The sequence below is a fragment of the Ochotona princeps genome, chromosome 11 (genome assembly GCF_030435755.1).
Source record: "Ochotona princeps isolate mOchPri1 chromosome 11, mOchPri1.hap1, whole genome shotgun sequence".
NCBI lineage: Eukaryota > Metazoa > Chordata > Mammalia > Lagomorpha > Ochotonidae > Ochotona > Ochotona princeps.
The window spans coordinates 71,125,638-71,145,451 of record NC_080842.1 but is presented as its reverse complement, the minus strand read 5'-3'; the positions used below and the strand labels follow the sequence as shown (position 1 = coordinate 71,145,451).

Genomic DNA, 19,814 nt, shown 5'->3' with positions numbered 1-19,814 from the left:
AAATATTTTGGCGGTTGTTTGGAGGCCAGAGCCTGACCCCAGGCTGGTGGGCTGCAGCCCTCCCGGGCTGTGGCCTTCACACCAGGATCTGCAGATCTCTCTCCCAGTCAGTCAAACCCCAGATAAGCATCTAGTTTTCTGTCTAGGACACAAACCCCTGACTTGCCAGCACTCTGAGAGGCCAGCGGGAAAGAGGGCTGGAGTGGTCAGTGCAGGGTTCCCAAGTTCAAAGACTGGAGGGAGGGGCAGGGCCTGCCGGCCATAGGCTGGGGAAAGGTACAGCCTCTCCTGTCCTAGCTTCATCTTTTTCTAAGTATTAACTTAAATGCTCAGAGCGAGCCCGGTGTGGTAGCCTAGCAGCTAACCATGCCGGCATCCCATATGGGTTCCGGTTCTAATCCTGGCAGCCCTGCTTCCCATCCAGCTCCCTGCTTGTGGCCTGAAAAGCGGTTGAGGACGGCCCAAATTCTTGGGACCCTGCACCCATGTGGGAGAACCGGAAGAGGCTCCAGGCTTCTGGCTCCTGGCTTTGAATCAGCGCAGCTTGGAGAGTGAATGATCAGATGGAAGATCTTCCCTCTGTCTCTCTTCTCTGTATATCTGATTTTGCAGTAAAAATAAATAAATTTTTAAAAATAAAATAAAATGCTCAGAGAGAGTGAGAGAATGAGCTTCCATTCTCTGGTTCACTCTCGCATTGTCTGTAACAGCTGGGGCTGGGCCAGGCCAAGACAGGAACCAGGAACTCTGGGCCTCCCGTGTGGGTCCAGCAGCCACGGCACGTGGGCCGTCCTCCACTGCTCTCCCGGGCACACTAGCGGGGAGCTGGGCCTCCCGTGTGGGTCCAGCAGCCACGGCACGTGGGCCGTCCTCCACTGCTCTCCCGGGCACACTAGCGGGGAGCTGGGCCTCCCGTGTGGGTCCAACAGCCACGGCACGTGGGCCGTCCTCCACTGCTCTCCCGGACACACTAGCGGGGAGCTGGATGAGGTGGGTCGGCTGTGCTCCTGTGGGTGCCGGTGTCACAGTGGTGGCTTAACCTGCTGCCCACACCACTGGCACCTGTCTTTGTCCCTTCCCTACTCCTGGGTGTTATCTTTGTGCTCTGCGAGCCTTGGAGCAATGTGCAGTATGAAGCAGGTAGCTGCTTTGTTTAATCCTTGGTTGCTTCGACCTCAGCTCTCCGGAAGCCTTGGAGTCCGCTGCATTGTCTTGCGTTTTCTGACTTTGGCAATATTTCTGCTGCTGTTCACTCTCATTTTCCCTTGCTTTTCCATCTGCTGTCCACAGAACTGTTAGTGCAGCTTACACAGCAGGGTTTGAGCTGGTTCCCTCAGAGATGCTGGTGCTGCAGGCGGCAGGCTTACCCTCTGTGCCACAACCACAGCCCCCAGATCCACTGTCCTCCACCAGAAATCCAACCATGAAGGGGTTTTTACCTTGTGCATATACTTATTTTATAATTTGAAATGAAATTTCTTTAGGAAGAGTGAAACTATACGCCAATATTACAAACCATTATTTCTATGCTTTTTTGCCATTAAAGATTCTTTCATTTTTACTGGAAAGTCAGAATTACCATGAGCGATATAGACACACACATAAAGAACTCTTAAGAAAAAGCAAAATAGACTTATTTGTTTTTTAATTGGAAAATTAGATTTACAGAGAGAAGGAGAAACAGAGCGAAGGATCTGGCCGCTGGTTCGCTCCCTAGGTGGCCACAATGGCCGGAGCTGAGCCAGGAGCCTCTTCCGTGTCTCCCACGTGGGTGCAGAGTCCTAAGGCTTTGGGCCATCTCCATTGCTTTCCCAGGCCACAGGAGGGAACTGGGACACGAACTGGCACCTATGTGGGATCTCAGCATGTATAAGGTGAGAACTTTAGCCAGTAGGCTACTGTGCCAGGCCTACAAAGAGCTCTTCCATCCACTGGCTCACTCCCCAGGTGGCTACAATGGCCAGGACTAAACCAAGCCCAAGCCAGTGGCCAGAGCTTCACCCAGGTTTCCCACATGGGTGCAGAGACCCAAATACTTGGCCTACCCTCTGTTCTTCTCCCATGCACGTTAGCAAGGAGCTGGGCTGGAAGCAGAGCAGCCGGAACACAAAGCAGCTGTCATCAGGGATGTAGCTATTGCAGGCAGTACTTTACCGATATGCTACAACACCAGACCTCATGTTTTTCACACAACTCAAAAGAGACAGTAGTTAACTGATAATGACAAAAAGATAATTATAGAATCAGATGAAAAGTGACATTAAGCACCACCTCTTGCTGCTTGATAATTTGGTTATCTCCAAACAAAGCAGGCCCAGGGAGGTGCAGTAACGCGTCTGCGTCCCACGGCACATGACATGACACACCTGTGTCTGTCACTGTCCGCTGCCTCTGCAGGAAGAGTGCAGAACTTGTATGACCCTGGCCAGGGAGACGCAAGCCCAGAGACTTCTAATGAAACGCGGAAAGCATTCCACCATGGTCAAGTGCTTCGTAGAATGTATTCATCCTATTCATCACTCTTCAGCAATCATGCATCAACTTTATTCAAAGTGCTTGGCATTGGGTAGGCAGGGGTGACTGTTCTTAGAACATGCTTGGTTACAAAACAGTCTCATAGGGCCCGGCGCAGTGGCCTAACAGTTAAAGTCCTTGCCTTGAACATGCTGGGATTCCATATGGGCGCCGGTTCTAATCCCGGCAGCCCCGCTTCCCATCCAGCTCCCTGCTTGTGGCCTGGGAAAGCAGTCAAGGACGGCCCAGAATCTAGGGAACCTGCACCTGTGTGGGAGATCTGGAAGAGCTCCTGGTTTGTGGCTTCGAATCAGCTCAGCACCGGCCATTGCAGTCACTTGGGGAGTGAATCATCGGTTGGAAGATCTTCTCTGTCTCTCCACCTCTCTCTATATATCTGACATTGCAATAAAAATAAATAAATCTTTAAAAAAAAACCAGTCTCATAGACTGAGGATGACAAAGGAGAGGCCAGTGGGGCTGGTTTTGAGAAAATGTTCCTGGGACTAAATAAGAAGGCATGGATCATAAGCAAAGGATTGCTGAAGGTTGGCGCGACCTGAGGTCCACGGACTGCCCTGAGGTCCACGGACTGCCCTGGATACCTGCTGGGTGGCTGGCAGTTTCTTCTGCATGCTCTGCGAGCTTCTTGGGGACTGTTTGTTCTCACTTGCCTGTAGGGTTGAGTCGTCTGCACTTTGTCGGTGATGGAGGTGGGAGTAGCCTCTTTTTGTCACAGGGGAATTGAGAGAGGCCCTCCAGCTCTGAGATTTGTCCTCCAGTTCTGGGCTCCCTGCATGAAGGAATTCTAAGAAGGAGACACAGAGAAAGGAAAGGAGCAGGAATGTAAGATTGATTGAAAGGTGAAGGGAGATCACACCCTGGGACGGGAGCAGGAGGAAAGGAGTGTTAGCAGTGTATAGGATTCCAGACTGTCCTGCCATGGAATTGAAGTAGCACTGGGAGCAGGCCCAATCAAAGGAGGAAGAGTCAGGGTGAGGCTGGGCAATTCAGGGTGCTGGGTGCTTGTGGGGGTGCCAGAGCCTGTGTTGGAAGCTGGGAAGCATTCTCAAGTCAGGTGCATGATGGCAAGTGAGGCTCAGGTGCAGGCCTGAAGGAGAGTGGCCGTGCCAAGCCTGTGCAGCATGGCCGGGGTGGGATTGGGCTGTGCAGCCCTCAGCTGCTGCTGGCCACCGCCCCGCCTTCAGACTTGATGAGATTAAGGAAGAAGCAGAGACAGATGCAGCCCAACTTCCTCTAGCATCCTCCCCACAGGGCACTTCATTCTCTGATTTGCCAAAGAACCACCCCAAAAGTGGTGGGAGGAGTTACAATAGGACCCCCAAAACTGAACTTGCCCAACTCACAGAAAAGCAGTCAGTGCCAGCAGGATGGTGGGAGAAGGAGTAATGCCGTCCCTCCTGGGCTTACCCAGAGGTCAACAGTCAAGGTCAGCAGTCAAGACAATGGATATTGGGTGAGACAGGCATTTTAGCTCGTGCCCAAGCTGTTCCTGGTTGCTGTGCCCTGCTCCTGGATGGAGATACCATGGCCTTTATGGGAAATTTTTGATGTTTGAGTGGGCTGTAGCCAGTCCAGGTGAGCTGTGCATAGGAGGCAGTTACTTCCTGCTCCAGACTTGGAGTTTCCTACCAAGAAGCTGTCTAGACAATGCTGGCCATGAAAGCATTCCCTCCCTGCTGGTGAAACAGATGGCCTCATGCAGCCAGTGATGGGGACCTTCTAAGGCTGGCTGCCTCATCTCCTTGGTTCAGTGAGTTCATGTGCACAGCACCTGGTAGAATGGCTGTGCAAGGCGTCCCAAGGCTCAGGGAGGCTGGCTGGGAGACCAGGGCTGTGCTGGCAGCCTGCTGGGACTTGGTTTTCAATTCAGAGAGGAGGGAGGGCTCCGGCTTAGAGGCCAGTGCACTTGGGCCGCACTCTGGCTTGTGTCAGTATCAGAGCTCACCTCGGGTATCTGTGTGGCTCATCCAGGCCTCTGGTTGTGCTGGCGGAAGGATGTATGGAGTGGTGCTTCTAGATCCAGGTGGTGATTCCATCTTGCATTTCAAGAATGCCCCGGGATTACAGGGGAAGTTGCCCCACTGCAGGCCACAGGCTGCGGGGAGAATAGAGAAAAAAGTTGCTTGAACTCCCCACACAGGAGAGTGTGGAGGATGGAGGATCTGTTTTCTTGCACTTGAATTCTTGTTCCTTTGATGGCTTCAATAAGTAATGAGGCCCATGATTAGCGCCTCACAGAAATGCAAATCTTGCAGGAGTTCTGGGAGGGGAGCATTCACACTGTCTCTGGAGACAGTGGGGGAAGGAAGCTTTCTGCAGAAGAAAGCAGGATCTTTTTAAAATTCCACTACAAGGTGGAAATTTCTTCCTGTGCGAGGCTCTGCCTCCCCAGGGCTTTAGATGTACATTTGCATAAATGAAACCTGAGCCGTCCATCAGGGCCACTTCATCCCCCTGGGGACAGGGGTTTCCAGGCCCTGAAGGACGCTGCACACAGGAGGGCTCTGGGCCCCTGACAGGTGCTGCACGCAGGGGACCTATCCTGCTCCCCTCGTCCTCCTGCTCAGACAGGGCTGGACTGCCCAAGAGTCTGCCTGCTGCACCCCACCCGGGCCTCTGTGGCCTGTTCCAGCTTTGCTCCAAATCCTCCTGCCCCAGCCCCACAGGGCCTCTTCCGTGCTGTGCTTTCTCTTTCCAAACACCTGCCTGCTTCAACATCCAGTTCGATGCAGCATCATCTTCACAGTCCTCCCCCAACCCTCCCCCTCTCCTTTGTGCACACCTGCTTCCCAGTGTATGCTCACCTGCCTCGAGGGATATGGACAGCAACACCAACGGCAGCTCATGGTCGTGTGTCCCCCTCTTCTAAGCACTCACAAGCATTCTCTTAATTTTGTAATCAAGATAACCTTCATGAGGAGCTTCTGCTCTTCCAAGATGGACTTAGTCATCCCTCACTTAAAAGCAAAGCAAAACACACAACACGTGAACGAAGGGTGTGAGGCCGAGGCGTTAGGATGCGGGACCCCTGGCAGAGTGGTCACCCTGAGAGGCAGCGACAGACGGATCAGACCCTGGAGAGGCTTGCAGTCTGAGTCCCAGCAAGGAGGAACCAGGCAAGGCCAGGTCCACTACCTGGATGGAGGACACTCTCGGAATTCCAGGGATGGGAAACTGGAGAGGAAGGATCTGCAGGGGTGGAGAGCCTGAAGGAGAGAGCTCTGGGTTCCCTGCTGGGGCGGTGGAGGCCGGCTCAGCTCCAGCACTGTAGGCAAAGACCGAGCTCAGCCAAAGGAGACCTGAAACGGTTTGGGGAGAAGATTGCTCCCTGCAGCCAGCCGGGGAGACCTCCTAACTCGGACACCGGGCAGGAGGAGGCTCGGGTCCTGCTCAGCCGCGGCGATGGTCCTCTCCATCCAAGACTCTGCTATTACCTCATCCATGAGACTCTAAAACCATGGTCAGAAAAGATGACTGTTCCAGGTTGCTCAACCACACCCCAATACAAAACTCTAGCCTACCAAGAGCCTGCAACACTTGGAGGAGCATACATTTTATAAAGATTGGACATGGACTTCAGAGTTCATGCACCAAAATTAACTGTTATTCTGTGACTGCTTCAAAATAACCTTGTAGTTATGGAAATACAAAATTAACCAGGACTCAAAGTAAAACTCACAATGAAAACATACCATACATGGCACAGAGCGGGGCAGTATGTCTCCGAGCGGAGGAGAACCCAAGGGACTCCACCCAGAGCCGATAGGATGTTAGAAGTTATGGAGGGTCACTTGGATGGAGAGCACTGTGGTACTGCTCCGTACGCTCAAGCCAGGTGAGCATGGGAGATGCGGAAGGATCTAAGTAATAGTCGTGAAGAGCAAGACACTTCTGAGATGCCAGGCATGTGGAATCAAGAGCAGATTAGGCTGCAGCATGCAAGCTTAGCTAACTTGAAGGCCTGGAAACACAAACTGTTTAAGATGAGAGCCAACAGGAAATGAGGAGAACGTGGGTGAAATGTGGAACAACTTCTTTGGGCTCGTACACAGGTAATCGGGGTTTCTAAGTAGGGAAGAATGAGAGCAGAGAAGGGAGGGTGCGGAGGCTGAAAAAAACCCACGTTTGATGGGAACTAGAAACTTGGAAGATTGAAGGAGTTCTGCAAATGTCAAGTGTAAGAAACAGGAAGGAAGCTGCCCCAGTGTATGTCACCGTCGGGTTGCTCAAAGCCAGTGATTAGGGAAAGAACTTGGAAAGCGCCAAGAAGACCGAGGCGTATTACCTCATCAGACAACAGGTTTCTTGTTGCGAATCACACAAATGAGATGACAATGGATTAATATCTTCAAAGAACTTGGAGGCAAGGTGATGCGGAAGTAGAAGTCCCAGCTCAGAGCAATATGTCCTTCAGTGGTGCCAGGGAAGCAGACTTTCGCAGAGGTGTCAGCTCAAACATTTTCCCACCAGGAGGCTCTTCTTGCAAACAACGGGAAAGCAAAGTCTTTCAAGGCCAAACCAGATGGAATTGCACAAGGCAATGGGCGCCCACCGCGGTAATTACATGAGGAGATACAAAAGGCTCTGTTGCAACATCGGTTGACTGCACAGTTAGTGTTCCCTGCAATAAATGAGTGGATATTGATCCATGTTACAGCAAGGGATGGCTCTCAAAACACTGTGCCAGGTGAGCGAAGCCACACTCAAAGCTCACACCTTCTGTCATCCAGTGCTGTGAAATGTCCAGGGTAAGTATAGCTGTAGAAGCACAAGGAGGTGGGTGGGTGCTGGGGACTGGTGCTGCGGAGGCCTGGGGAGTACTTGGTTAATTGAAGTGGCATTTCCTTCTGGAATGAAGATGTTCTCGAAAAAGGTGGGTGATATGGCCTTACAACAACTGTTGTAAGTTTAACTGTTGACTTTAACTTCGAGCGGTTCGTGTTGTGTGAGTGTCATCTCAGTTCAAACTGTAAAAGAATTTAGTGACTCAAAGAAAATAGTGCGGGACGTACCAAAGAGGTGAAGTTAAAGTGAATGACCAGAGTGGGAGGAAGACGGAGGAGGGAGTAAGCTGCTGTGGGGCGCTTCCTCTCCATGTGGAACGGACCATAACCCTGCAGGACCACCTGTGGTGGGCCCCATGAACTCAGCAACCACTCACACGACAAGGCAGAGCTGTAACCAGTTCCTGCAACGGAGGTGACGTAGAAACACAGGCATTCCAAAGAAGATGGAAAAAGACCTTCACGAGACGCACGCTGATTGGAAACAGGAGAAGCACCACCCAGGCTGCAGCCTTCCACCTATAAAATCTCTGCAAAATGTCAGCTCATTGCTAGTGACAGCAGGGTGGAGGGCTGGGATTCCCAAAGTCCTGTAGAATATTCTGAAAGAGCCAGGCATTTTCCTGATGTTGGTGATGGTAACATGGGTATAGACGTATTTCAAAATATGTCACATCTTCTTTTATGTGCGTATGTATGACCTTTTAGCTCACCGAAGCTGCTTTCTAATCTTTGTGTTGGGCAGCACTTTTATTCCCACTTTTCAGATGGGAATGTGTAGGCATTGAGAGCTCTATGACACACCCAAGGTTAGGGCATGTGGCTACAGGGCTCGGCTTATTGGTGTCTCCACGGAGAATTGACATCCTGTTCTGACGGCCATCACCTTGTCATGGGAGGATGACCCAAGCCAGCAGTAGGCGCCACACAGAGCTCCCCCCACTTGTGCCCATAATCTGCAGTTAGCACTGACACCCACCTGTGGCCCCACGGCTGTGCCCTGTCTGTGGCCTTTCATGCAGTCCTCTTCAAGCAGGGATGGGCAGGAGCCCCTGGTCCCTAGCGCGTGGGCTTCTCTGTAAAGCAGAAGTGCAGGGATGATAGAGCTCTGCAGGACACATCCTGTCATTCCCCAAGGCCTGTGTCTCATGACCATCTAGGAAGAACTATCCTAGCCCTGGCCCATGGCCCCCAGCCTTCCCTCTCCACTGACTCTCAGCGCTTCCCCAAGGGCCCATCAGAGCTAAAGGCTGAGCTTGTCACACCTTCATCCTAGGGACACGTGTCAGGGTGTGGAAGGGGTTGTACAGCCATTGGGAGGGACCTGGACCATCCCCTATCAGCCGCTCTCACCTGCGTATTTTTTCTGATACATCTACGTGTAAACATAGATATTTGAAATGGTTATAAAGCACAATTTTGCATGGTTATTAGTGTGCAGCACCTATAATCTATTGTTTGAACCTTATCTATGGGTGTGGCTGGTGCAGCAGGTGCATTCATGTTGTGCGACCATCGCTACCACCTGCCTCTTTCCCATCTTTCCTGAGTGAACCTCTATCCCGAGTTAAGCAGCCCCTACTCCTCTTCCCCGGCCCCCGGCCATCACGTCCCCCGGTCTGTGGATGTGACTGCTTCGGAGGCCTCACCTACACAGACTCACGTGGGGTTTGGCCTGCTGTGGCGGGCTTCTTCCACCCGACACCCTGTCTGTGTGTGTCCGTGTGTGGCGGGTGTTTCTTCCTGATGGATTTGTGCAGCTCTTCTACGTCATAGCCCTGAGGCAGGAACGCCAAAGCTCTGATCACTGGGGGGGTCAGGGCTCGTGAAAACAAGGAACCAGGAGCAGGGACAAGGAACAGCATGTGCAGCGGGAGTGGTCGGAAGGAAGCAGGGAAGGCGCCAGGCAACGGAGGGGTCCCTGAAGGAGGGGACCGAGGGGTCTCTGAAGGAGGGGACTGTTGCGGCTGATTGGGGTTTTTTTTTTTTTGCTTGGCTTGGGAGAGGCGTTCGGGAGTGATGGTTTTGATTGGTTTACAGCTGGACATTCAGTCTCTGGCCACAGGAGTCATCCAGAGTGAGGGAGTGTCCCCTGCTGCTGGTCCCTGCCTCGCCAGGAATCTCTCTCTCCATCTGGCTGTCTCTTTGTGACATAATTCGGAGTTCCCCTCCCTTTTGCCACTGTCAGGGCTGGCTGCCCTTTGTCAGCCATGCAGCCAACCATAGATGATTGGGCCGCTCTGCCTTTCAGCTCCTGTGTGAAATTCTAGCAATGTTGAAGGGTCGTGGCTGCAGAGAGGAGATGCTCGTGCCAGCCCCCAGCCACTCCATGGTTTGTGCCTTCACTCCCTGTGTTGGGGCGGGGGCGCACTCACACGATCCCTGTCCAGGGTCTTGGATTGTGACGCCTTAGGCCTGGCGATGTCCGTTGCAGTGCTGCTGCAGGGGGTCTAGGGGCAATGCTGGTAAGAGATCCTCACAGGTGTTGAAAGGAGCTGCTCAGTGGAGTGAGCAGGTACAGAAAATGGGCTGCCTGCTCCAGGACCCTCAGAGGCCCCCAGATACTGGGTCCTAGGGAGTGGCAGGTGGGAGAGTGATGTGGGATGAAGGAAAAAGCACATATAGACATGAAAATGTTCGGTGGGACGCGCTGGCACAGAGAAGCACAAGGGGTACATGGCGTGAGCTGGGAAAGATGCAGCTGACGAGGGCGTCGCTAAGAGTGGGCTGGGGCATTAAGTGTGGTGTGGCATGATGCCCCGCATCCCGAGTGGGTAACTCTGACAGCCCGCTCGGCCCACTCACACCCTCCCCACTCCTCTCCTTGGGGGGCCTTGGCTCTGTCCCCTCCCAGGTGCGTGGGGAGCTGCTGCGGGAGCGAGTACAGCGGCTGGAGGCCCAGGAGGGCCGCTTCGCAGAATCGCTCGTGGCTCTGCAGTTCCAGAAGGCCGCCCAGGCAACCGAGACCCTGGCTGCCTACAGTGCCCTGCTCAGCATACAAGACCTACTCCTGGAGGAGCTGGGCGAGTCCGGGACCCTGACCAAGGCAGCCTGCATCCAGGTCCTGGAGTCCCACAGCCCGGTGAGTGTGGTCCCTGCAGGGGTGGGTGTGGGGGAGGTGCTCTCTGTGTTACCCAGGAACAGGCTTCAGTCGCCCCACTGGTCTGAGCTGCAAGTTTGCGGTGCCAACCGAGCAGGTAACTTCTGCGTTTCCCCAACCCAAGAGACCACCTCCCTGTGTCTGACATGGACCCTTTTGCATCTTATGGGCTCTGTAAGGCGGATACATCTTTCAGCCAGTGGCACCTGCCATCCTTGCGCAAGCAGTGTGGTTTTCTCATAGTGCCCACAGTGTGTCTTTCCTTTCCTTTTTTTTTTTTTGGTTACAGAGAAAAGGAGAGAGACAGAGAGAGGTCTTCCATTTAGTGTGGTTCACTCTCCAGATGGCTGCAATGGCTAATGCTGAGCCGATCCAAAGCCTAGAGCCTAGAACATGCTCTAGTGCAGGGGCCCGAGGACTGAAGCCCTGTTCCCTGCCATAAGCAGGGAGCTGGATTGGAAGTGGAGCAGCCAGGACTCGGAGCACAGCCTGTATGGGATTTTGGCACCACAGATGGAGGCTTAACCCACTTCGTCCACTACACCATGTGTCGTTCAGTGATTGGCATCCTGATGAGAGCCAGATGCCAGATCACTTGTAACTTTTATGTGTCCAGTTGTTACCACTGTTCCTACAAGCTACACTGTTTCAAGGTGTGAGAAGCTAGAGGTTCATCAAAAGTTCCGGCAGCAGCTGTTTGGAGGACAATACTCAGGCCTGTCCTGGGCAGATTCTAGAATATCTAGTAATTAATCCAGAACAAAGGACTCACATTTGTGGAGCACTTGTTTGGGGCAGGCAAGCATAAGCTGTGCGTGGAGATGCATTTCAGCATGGATAATTCTCTGCTTAATTATACTTCTTAGAGTTATCATTTAATAATTAGTAATAGGTTGCAATTTCATGCTACAGCACAGCCGTGCTCTTCATCGTAATTATATGAATTAATCACTGAACTGTGCTGAAAGTGGGGCTGTGAGAGGATGCTCCATTCTCAAGCAACGACCTTGAGGTGTGGGCAGGTGGCAGGACAGGTTCTTGGTAAAGGCTTGCGTGCGGAGCCTGGTGGCCCTGTGCTGTCTGTGGCGGCGAGCTGCACCCACATGCCTGGCCCCAGATCCTTGCTTGCATTGTGACATTAGATCATTCTGCGCAAATCATTTTCCTGTTGGAAATGCTTTTAAGCCGGGAACCATTCAGGAGAACTAAAAAGGCATGAAATTAAACACTTTGCAAGCAGTGACTCCTGAGGAAACTGTCTTGAGGTGTGCTTCATCCGGTGGCCGATTTAGCCTTGTTTTGTGAAATCGGAGCCACCACCGCAAGGCAGGGTTGGAGCATGGGGCTGCATGGCAACAGTGGGAAAGTTCAGGAGGCACGGGCTGTCATGACTGAGGGCGTGATCCAGAGGAGTGTGCCCGCCAAGGCGGCATTTCCCTATAATGGCTGTGTGTCTTCTGTGCTGAGCCCAGCCCCGGCATCTCCCTCCTCCTCGATGCTGCCCACAGGCCCCCTCTGCTGACTGCCTGGTGCCCAGTGCTGCTGCGCTGACTCGTGTCAGTCTGGAAAGCAAAGGCGATGCTGACGTTAGCATGCAAGCATCGCGCTCTCGTGCGGTCTAGGTCACGGGACATATCCGCCCAGGACGCTCTACAGAGTGCAGAGCTGAGGCTCGGCAATGTGATGTCACACAGTCCCCAGCCAGGGTCAGCCTGGACCTTCTCCCTGCACAGCTGCACTCCGGGCTGGCTGTCCCTGTCCACCTGCTGCTCCTCCAACCATTGCCAAAGGGATGTTCCTTGGAGACGTGTGGGATTGTTCACAGCCAGCCTGTGCCCCGGCTCCCCTTCCTGCCCGTCTCTCTGTCAGAGCTCTCGCTGTTTTCTGAGTATGGAGGCACTCCGATCTCTGCCCTTGGGAGGCGCTCAGTGCGAATGGGCTGTGCTGCACACCCCGCAAGCTGCGGCCTGTGTTCTAGATCTATCTCCTTGCGAGGTTGATTGATTTGAAAGGCCCAGTGACCCAGAGAGGTGAAGACAGTGAGATTTTCCATCTGCTTTTTCAACTTCTCAGCTTTCTACGATGGCTAGGCCTGAGCCAGGATGACGTCTGGAACTCCAGCTTCTGCTGCGTTCCCAGGTGCAGCAGCAGGGAGCTGGATGGAAAGTGGAGTGGCTGGCACTCAAACTGGCACCCAAATGGGATGCTGATGTCCCCGGTGGTGGCTGAGCCTGATGCATCCCAACCCGGACCACCACCTGTTCTGAGGCAAGCCTGGCAGGAAGCGCCTGCAGACGAGTTGGTCTCCCCAGCCCCAAGCACTGCTGATCCTCCCCATGCTAACCATGGCCAACTGTCTCCCGGCCTACTGACTTGCTGCAGTAGAAGGCCTGTGACTTATCTCACTCACCCCTGAGTTCCCTTGGACCCCACAGAAAGCCTGAAACAATCTTCCTGTCTCTGTTGTGATAAAGACACAGGATGGAATATTACTCAGCGACAAAAATGAATGAAATCCTGTGTTTTGCAACAGAATGGATGCATTTGGAAGCCTTTATGCTGAGTGAAATAAGCCAGTCCCCCACAGGCAAATAATCACGCGATTTCTCGATTTGTAACCACTAATTAATATAGAATAGAAAAAAGTCATGCCTGTGAGTGAAGTTGGCATGGTAAAACTTGATGAAAGTTTGTCGCTTGTGTTCATACACTGGAGAAATAGTGATTTCTCTGCTTACTGGATTCCCTATGTAGTGGAAAGTTAAGCTTGTGATTGTAAATTGTAAAAATTAAAGAGAATAAGAATGGAAGAAGTAGGGAGGGTTGACAGTGAGAAAGGGCAGGATGGAAAAATTCTCATGGTTTAAGCTGTGTATAGGAAATAAAGGAAATGCGTGCCCTTTATATACGTTTCATACATTGTGGTTGAAAGTGTATGGAATTCGGGCCCAGTGCGATAGCGTAACCGCTAAGTCCTTGCCTTGAACGTGCCAGGATCCCATATTATGGGTGCTGGTTCTAATCCCGGTAGCCCCGCTTCCCATCCAGCTCCCTGCTTGTGGCCTGGGAAAGCAGTTGAGGAGGGCCCAAAGCTTTGGGACCCTGCACCTATGTGGGAGACCTGGAGGAAGTTCCTGGCTCCTGGCTTCGGATCGGCGCAGTACCGGCTGTTGTGGTCACTTAGGGATCTTCCACTCTGTCTCTTCTCCTCTCCATATATCTGCCTTTCCAATAAAAAAATTTAAATAACTCTTTTTTAAAAAAGTGTATAGAATTCACATGATTTACTGCCTGTCCCAGCTCAGCAACACAGTGCCTCCTAGATGGAAATCTGTACTGCTTGTGGCCTTGACCCTGGGGCAATTGTAGCTGTCCCCCCTCTGACCATCACAGGAGATGGAGCACCTTACCGTGTGATCCCAGGAGCAAAAAGAAATTTAAACTCAAAATACCAATTGGGCAGTGCAGTTTCTGAACATGGATTGCTTTTGTACCATTCTGAATTTGAAAAATTTCAAGCCAGTCTAGGTCAGTCTGATTATGCCAATCATGGAGCGCGGTGCTGGGCATGCTGTTAGTGCCATCAGCATTAGCTATGGCAGGTGCTGCCAGCTCAGCAGGCTGCAGGCCGGGAGAGAATGGTCAGGTACAGAGTGGTGGCTTCAGGCAGTTGCCCAGACAGGGATTGGGGGGGTTTGGGGAGTGACAAGTAGAGGCTAAGTCTGCCTCCCGTGCGACGCTTCAGCCTCCTCCAAGCTGAGGCCTGGGAGGCTCAGAGATGTTCAGGCAGGTGGAGAGAGGTGCTGCAGGTGCGGGGCACTGCATGTGCAAAGCCACACAGAGATGGGGGAAATCACTGCGGGGTTCGGCACCACTGGAGAAGGAACCTGGCGAGGCCAGGGCGTGTCAGCTGCCAGGGCCAGCCAGGGCTGCCCTTGCTGCAGGACTCAGTGATAGCCTCACCTCGTGCAGGAACTGGAGGAGCTGCAGAGGAAGCTGGAGGACCGGCTGGCACAGCAGGAGGCCACTCAGCAGCAGCAGGCCCTGGCAAGCTGGCAGCACTGGGTGGCTGATGGGCCCGAGCTTCTGAGTGAGCCCGGGGCAGAGGACTCCACAGGGCAGGTGTCCGCCACCCTGCAGCAAGCCTTGGGCAAAAGCCAGAAGTTGCTGGAGCAGCAGCAGCAGAGGTAGGCTGGGTCCCCAGACTTGGATGCTGGCTGGGGTGGGGTGGGGTAGGGTAGGGAGTTAATCTCTTACAGGCTGAGGGACCCCCTTGCCCATCTGGCACCCGCGGCTCTGCCCAGAGTGGATGTCCCAGCTGCTGGCTTGGGAGCACCTGTCCCTCTCCTGACATCCTTCTTTGTTTATTTTAATACCACTGAAGGCTTCTTAAATTAATATTTTTGAACTATTCCTGAAAAGTTATAGGGCAGACATTTGACTGCGTGGTTGATACATCCCACGTCGGAGTGCCGGCCCCACTCATTCCAGCTTCCCAGAAGGCAGTGGGGACAGTTCTGCGTCTGCGGGTTCTACCCACCTCAGAAGTATTGGGGGGAAAGTTGCATCTGTGCTGAACATGCACTGTTTTTTGGTCATGATGCTCTACATAGCACAGTGTAACTTATGTAACATGTGAGGGTCACACCCCTGTTAGTCGGGTCTTCAGTAACTTTATAAAAAGTGCGTGTTAGGAGACAACAATGTATACATTCCAAAAGTTTTGCACCAATATTGATCTTTAAATTTCATTTTCCCAGAGGCGACTTGAAGTGTGCAAGAGGATTGTGTGCAGGTCCTGTGCCAATGCTCTGTCACTTTCCATGGGAGACTGTGCAGATTGGCACCCACAGGCTCCCTGCAGCCAACCTTTCTGGGGACCCAGGGATGCTGGCACAGGACGGGGCATGAATCATTCATGGCAGGATGTAGACCAGCTGTCCATGGGTGTGATTTCCACGGCAGAGTTGAATTTTTCTGATGAGGGTTGTCCATGTCAAGGCAGCATCCAAATGCATTCCCTTTCTCCTGAGATAAGTGGGCCGTGGCTCTGCGTGTGTATGCCTGGGTGCGGGCTGGGAGCTGGGGTGTGTGGCCCTGGGGTGCTCCTGCCTGGAGGAGGCTGCCTGCAGCCAGTGTGTTCACCTGGTGGCACCTACAGGACTGAGTTGTGACCGCCGGCAGGCATGTGAAGGATCCACCAGGCGTACTTTTTCTTACTCATTCTTCCTAAAGTCAGAAAGACACATCACCTGCTGGTTCCCTCCCACAGATACCCACAACAGCCAGGGCTGAGCCAGGCCGAAAGCCAGGAGCCAGAAGTTAATCAGGATCTCCCATGTGGGTGGCAGTTGACCCAAGTACTTGAACTTGTACCCGCTGCTCCCAGGGTGCACATGAGCAGAAAGCTAGAAGCAAGGAGAGGTATTGGGACTTGAACCCAGGCACTTTGATAAGGGATGGAGGCTTGCATGATGCCAACTTTACTTGGCCTGCTGGGTGACACAGAACCTTTGCAGGGGTGTCCGGAACCTGGCTGAAGGCACCAACAGGTGTTGCACCCAGGGCCAGGGCAGCCTGTGGCTCAGGTTCTTATTTAATTGCTGCTCTTACTGGAGTTCTTTCACTCCAGGAGGAGGGAGGAGCAACGGAGCAGTGCCATCCTGGAGGACCTTCTGGAAAAGCTGGAGACGGACACCATTGGGGCACTGTGCAGCCAGGTGAGGCAGTACGTGGGGGCAGGGGTGTCCCCCAGCTGGCCTGGAAGGCCTGGAAGGCCATGGCTGGTTGTGGCAGCTCCTGCTTGGAGGGTGAGGCTGACAGAGCCAGCCTGCAGGACCACAGCGATGCCCTCAGCCCTGGGTGTCATACACCTCCCGGGCCCAGGCTCAGTCAGCACACCTAGGAGACAAGGGAGCTGAAGGCATGTGCTTAGTGTAAGCTTTGACCACGGAAACCAGGGTACCCCTGCGATCCTTATTTCTCTGTGGGTTTCCTGTGTGGTCTGGTAGGACCCCAAAACTTCTCCCTTTTCTCCATCTTAGCTAAGTGTGACATACAGAGGATGAGTTCCACTGCAACCAAACCGGGAAGTGAAAGTGGGGCCTAGACAGAGGCTGGGGAGGTTGCACCCATATTTTGGCTACCCAGGGAGACTGACTGATGTTCCTCATCCTTGGCTAGGAGACAGCGGCACCTTCCTTCCCCTGGGACAGAGTCCCCGGGAGGTGTGTCCAGGGTCATCCACAAAGCTTGGCTCTCTGCTACTGGACATGCTTGCTCTGCAGGTCAGCCCCTGTTTCTGGAGGGTCCAGAGAGTGTGGCTGAAGGCCTGGTCTCTGCAGGTGCTGGCTGGCTTAGCCGTAGAACCTGGGGCACAGCCGAGGGCCCGGGCTGGGCACCCAAGAGGTTGATGGACGTTGTGGCAGAATTGGCTTCCAGATCAGAGGGAAGACACCTGTGCCAGAATGGGGTGGGGGTAAAGGGAGGTGTAGAGTTCAGAGAATGAGCTGAAAACAGCAGCTTGGAGAAAGATCAGTGAGGCAGAAGGAAGCTTGTGGTGGCCTGGGGAGCCGGGCCATCAGGGCAGACAGAGCCCGCAGTGCCTTACAGTGAGTGGGCAGAGTCGGGACATGGCTAGGGCGGTCTAGAATAGTGAGCCTCCTTGTGGCTTCACGGATTTCCTGTGTCCAAAGCCGCTGGACAAAGTCCTGTCTATCCCTTTTGGCCTTCTGTTCCCCCTGCTGTCCGCTCATGGGCATGCAGCACCCAGGTGCCTGGGTCTTCCACCCCCTAGGCTACCTGCATCAGCCCCCCCCCGCCGTCAGTGCTGGTGGTCTTGGGCTCTGGGTGCCCAATGGCTGGGTTTTGGTCCTCATCTCTCACCACCTATTCTCCTTGCTGGTATTGGCCACTCCTGGCCACCTCCTAATGCTCTCTGCAGACCTGTGCCCTAAACTGGAGGCCTTGCAGCACGGCCTCCCCCTTGAGATCCCGTGTGTCCAAGGGGCACGTGCTTGGCCTGCCCACACAGCAACAGGTGAGTGCAGTTCCTCTCTCTGACCTGGTAGCCAGCGCTTTTGCCTGCAGCAGCAGCTCAGGTGGAAGACCTGGAGTCTCCCTGCTGCTTCTCTTGGGTGGCCCATTCTAACCCAAAGAAATCTGAACAATTGGAAACTGCTCATGTCACTCCCCTGTTAAATTCTGCTAGGGTTTCCCGTCTCCCTTCATCCTACCTGCCTTTTCCCACTCACACCTATTTCCCCCTGCCAGTCAGAGCTCGGGCTGCTGGTGGTCTGGCCACCATCCAGGCAAGCTGAGAGAAGCTGGAAGGGGTGGTGAAGCCCTGGGAAGACAACAGAATAAATGTTCCTGGCAGCAGATTCGGGAAGATAGAGCCACTAACATCCATTTCCCTGGGATAGAAGTCCTGGGCACATGTTAAATCAGAAATGGTGGTTTGCATAGCGCCGGGGTCCAGCAGCCTGGGCTTAAGCTCCTCTGCTGCCTCCCGCAGGAGCTGAGACTGGCATGCTACCTGTCCAAGATGACCATGGTGCCTGGGGCCACCCTGCGCCGGCTGCTGGCCCTGCTGCTGCCCGTCGCCCCGCAGGCCCAGCTGCTGGTCCTCCTGGACTCAGCCAGTGAGAAGCATCCAGACCATGTAGCCGAGAGCGCCGGCGGTGGGGAGCAGGCTGAGCTGAGCAGGAAGCGGTGAGTGTGTGCAGGGGCTGCCTGTGGGCACGAGGGAGGAGTGGGGCAGCTGCCAGCATGTCCCCTGCCTGGCACTCACTATGCAGAGGTCACCATGAATCCTGTTGAGTCCTTCCATCCTTCTGTGGTTTCTATTTGTGCCAACAGTGTGCTTTACAATAGGGTGTTAAGTGCAATGGCTCAATGGCTAAATCCTCACCTTGCAAGTGCAGGGATCCCATAGGGGCACCGGTTTGTGTCCAGCTGCGCTATTTCTCTTCCAGTCTCTTGGTTATAGCCTGGGAAAGCAGTAGAGGACGGCCCAAAAGCCTTGTGACCCTGCATCCAAGTATGAGACCCGGAAGAAGCTCCTGGCTTCAGATCGGCTCAGGCCCTTTTGGCCATTTGGGGAGTGAGCCAGCAGATGGAAGATCTAACTTTCCTTCTCTCCGTAAATCTAATCTGCCTTTCCAATAAAAATAAATAATTTTTTTAAAAAGTTTACCTGATACCATACATAGTACATACATGCCCAATGTCAGAAAAAAAAGGCACAAAAGACAGGAAAAACACCCACACTGTCGAGAGGCTGTCGGCAGGTGGTTCCATGTCTTCCATTCCTGCGCTTTTCTCTGCTGGCTTCTGTGCGGCGTGTTTGAGTGTGTGACTGTGGGCGGTCAGGCACTGGCGTGTCTGTTGTGCAAGTTTGTGTGCACAGTCACCCCTGTGCCCTAAGCTTCACCTCGGTGGACTCAGCCAGCCAGGGAGAGGTGAGGCACGGGCAAAGCTTGGCTGCCGTGCCCGGCGTGTGCACCTGTTGGGGCCGGCTTTCTTCCTTTCTTGCCATCTGCTTTTCAGACCTCTTGCCAAAGGGATTTGCTAGTTACTGGTCAACCCACATGCATGTGCTGCCATCTGGGTAGGCAGTCGCCAATGCTCACTTTGTGTTTGCTGCTATTTTATAAATCTAAGGGGGCCTAAGGGGGAATATGCGGGGGCACAGTCAGAGAGGTTCAGGAGCGGCCAGCAGTGTCCCCTGGAGAGCAGGCTACAAGGAAAAGGAGGGCCAGCTTGAACGAATGTCAGTGCAGGGCCTGCAGCCTCCCTGTGTATACAGGAGTTGTGAACTTGCTATAAGAGCTGGGTCTGTGTGTAGACCAGTGTGTCTAAGAGAAGGGGCAATGGCTTTTTGAGCCAGGAGAACTCTCCAGCTCATACAGGAAAGAAACAAAGTTGAGCATGGAGAGGAGGGGTTGGGGGGGCAGGTGATGAGGGACAAGACAGTGAGTCACATGGGCCAGGGAACCTCCTTGTGCCTGTGGGGTCTGGGTGGCAGAAAGCTGGATGAGGGCCAGTTGGAGGGCGGTGTGGATTGGCTAGCGGACTGATAGGGGCTGATGGGAGGGCCAGTGTGGGCAGAGGGGATGGGGAGACCTGTCTTTTGCAGCCAGAGGGCCAGCAGAAGGTAGGTGTGCCAAATGGCCTGCACGGAGGGGGTGTGCCTAGCCACAGGGAGGTAGCTCTGCTGAGGCTGCCTGCAGGTGCCTTGTCCAGGAAGCTGGCCCTTCAACCGGTTTACCACAGAGGCTCGGGCGGAGGGCTGGCTGAGCGAGTGAGACGAGGCAGTCACCAAGCATGGGACACAAGCACATGTCTGCTTTGCTCAGCTCATGGAGCGTGGGCAGGAGCCACTGGGACCC

The 19,814-nt window shown here is 53.7% G+C and overlaps 1 protein-coding gene across 1 annotated transcript in view; it reads left to right on the top strand.

Moving 5' to 3' along the window:
- The window catches only part of EVC2 (EvC ciliary complex subunit 2), a 63,742-nt gene that overhangs the window by 42,310 nt on the left and 1,618 nt on the right, over nucleotides 1–19,814 (top strand). The window contains exons 15-18 of the mRNA XM_004579358.2: nucleotides 10,177–10,404; nucleotides 14,395–14,609; nucleotides 16,055–16,142; nucleotides 17,939–18,135. Of these exons, the coding sequence (XP_004579415.2) occupies nucleotides 10,177–10,404; nucleotides 14,395–14,609; nucleotides 16,055–16,142; nucleotides 17,939–18,135 (728 nt within the window). The remainder of the gene's footprint in view (nucleotides 1–10,176; nucleotides 10,405–14,394; nucleotides 14,610–16,054; nucleotides 16,143–17,938; nucleotides 18,136–19,814) is intronic.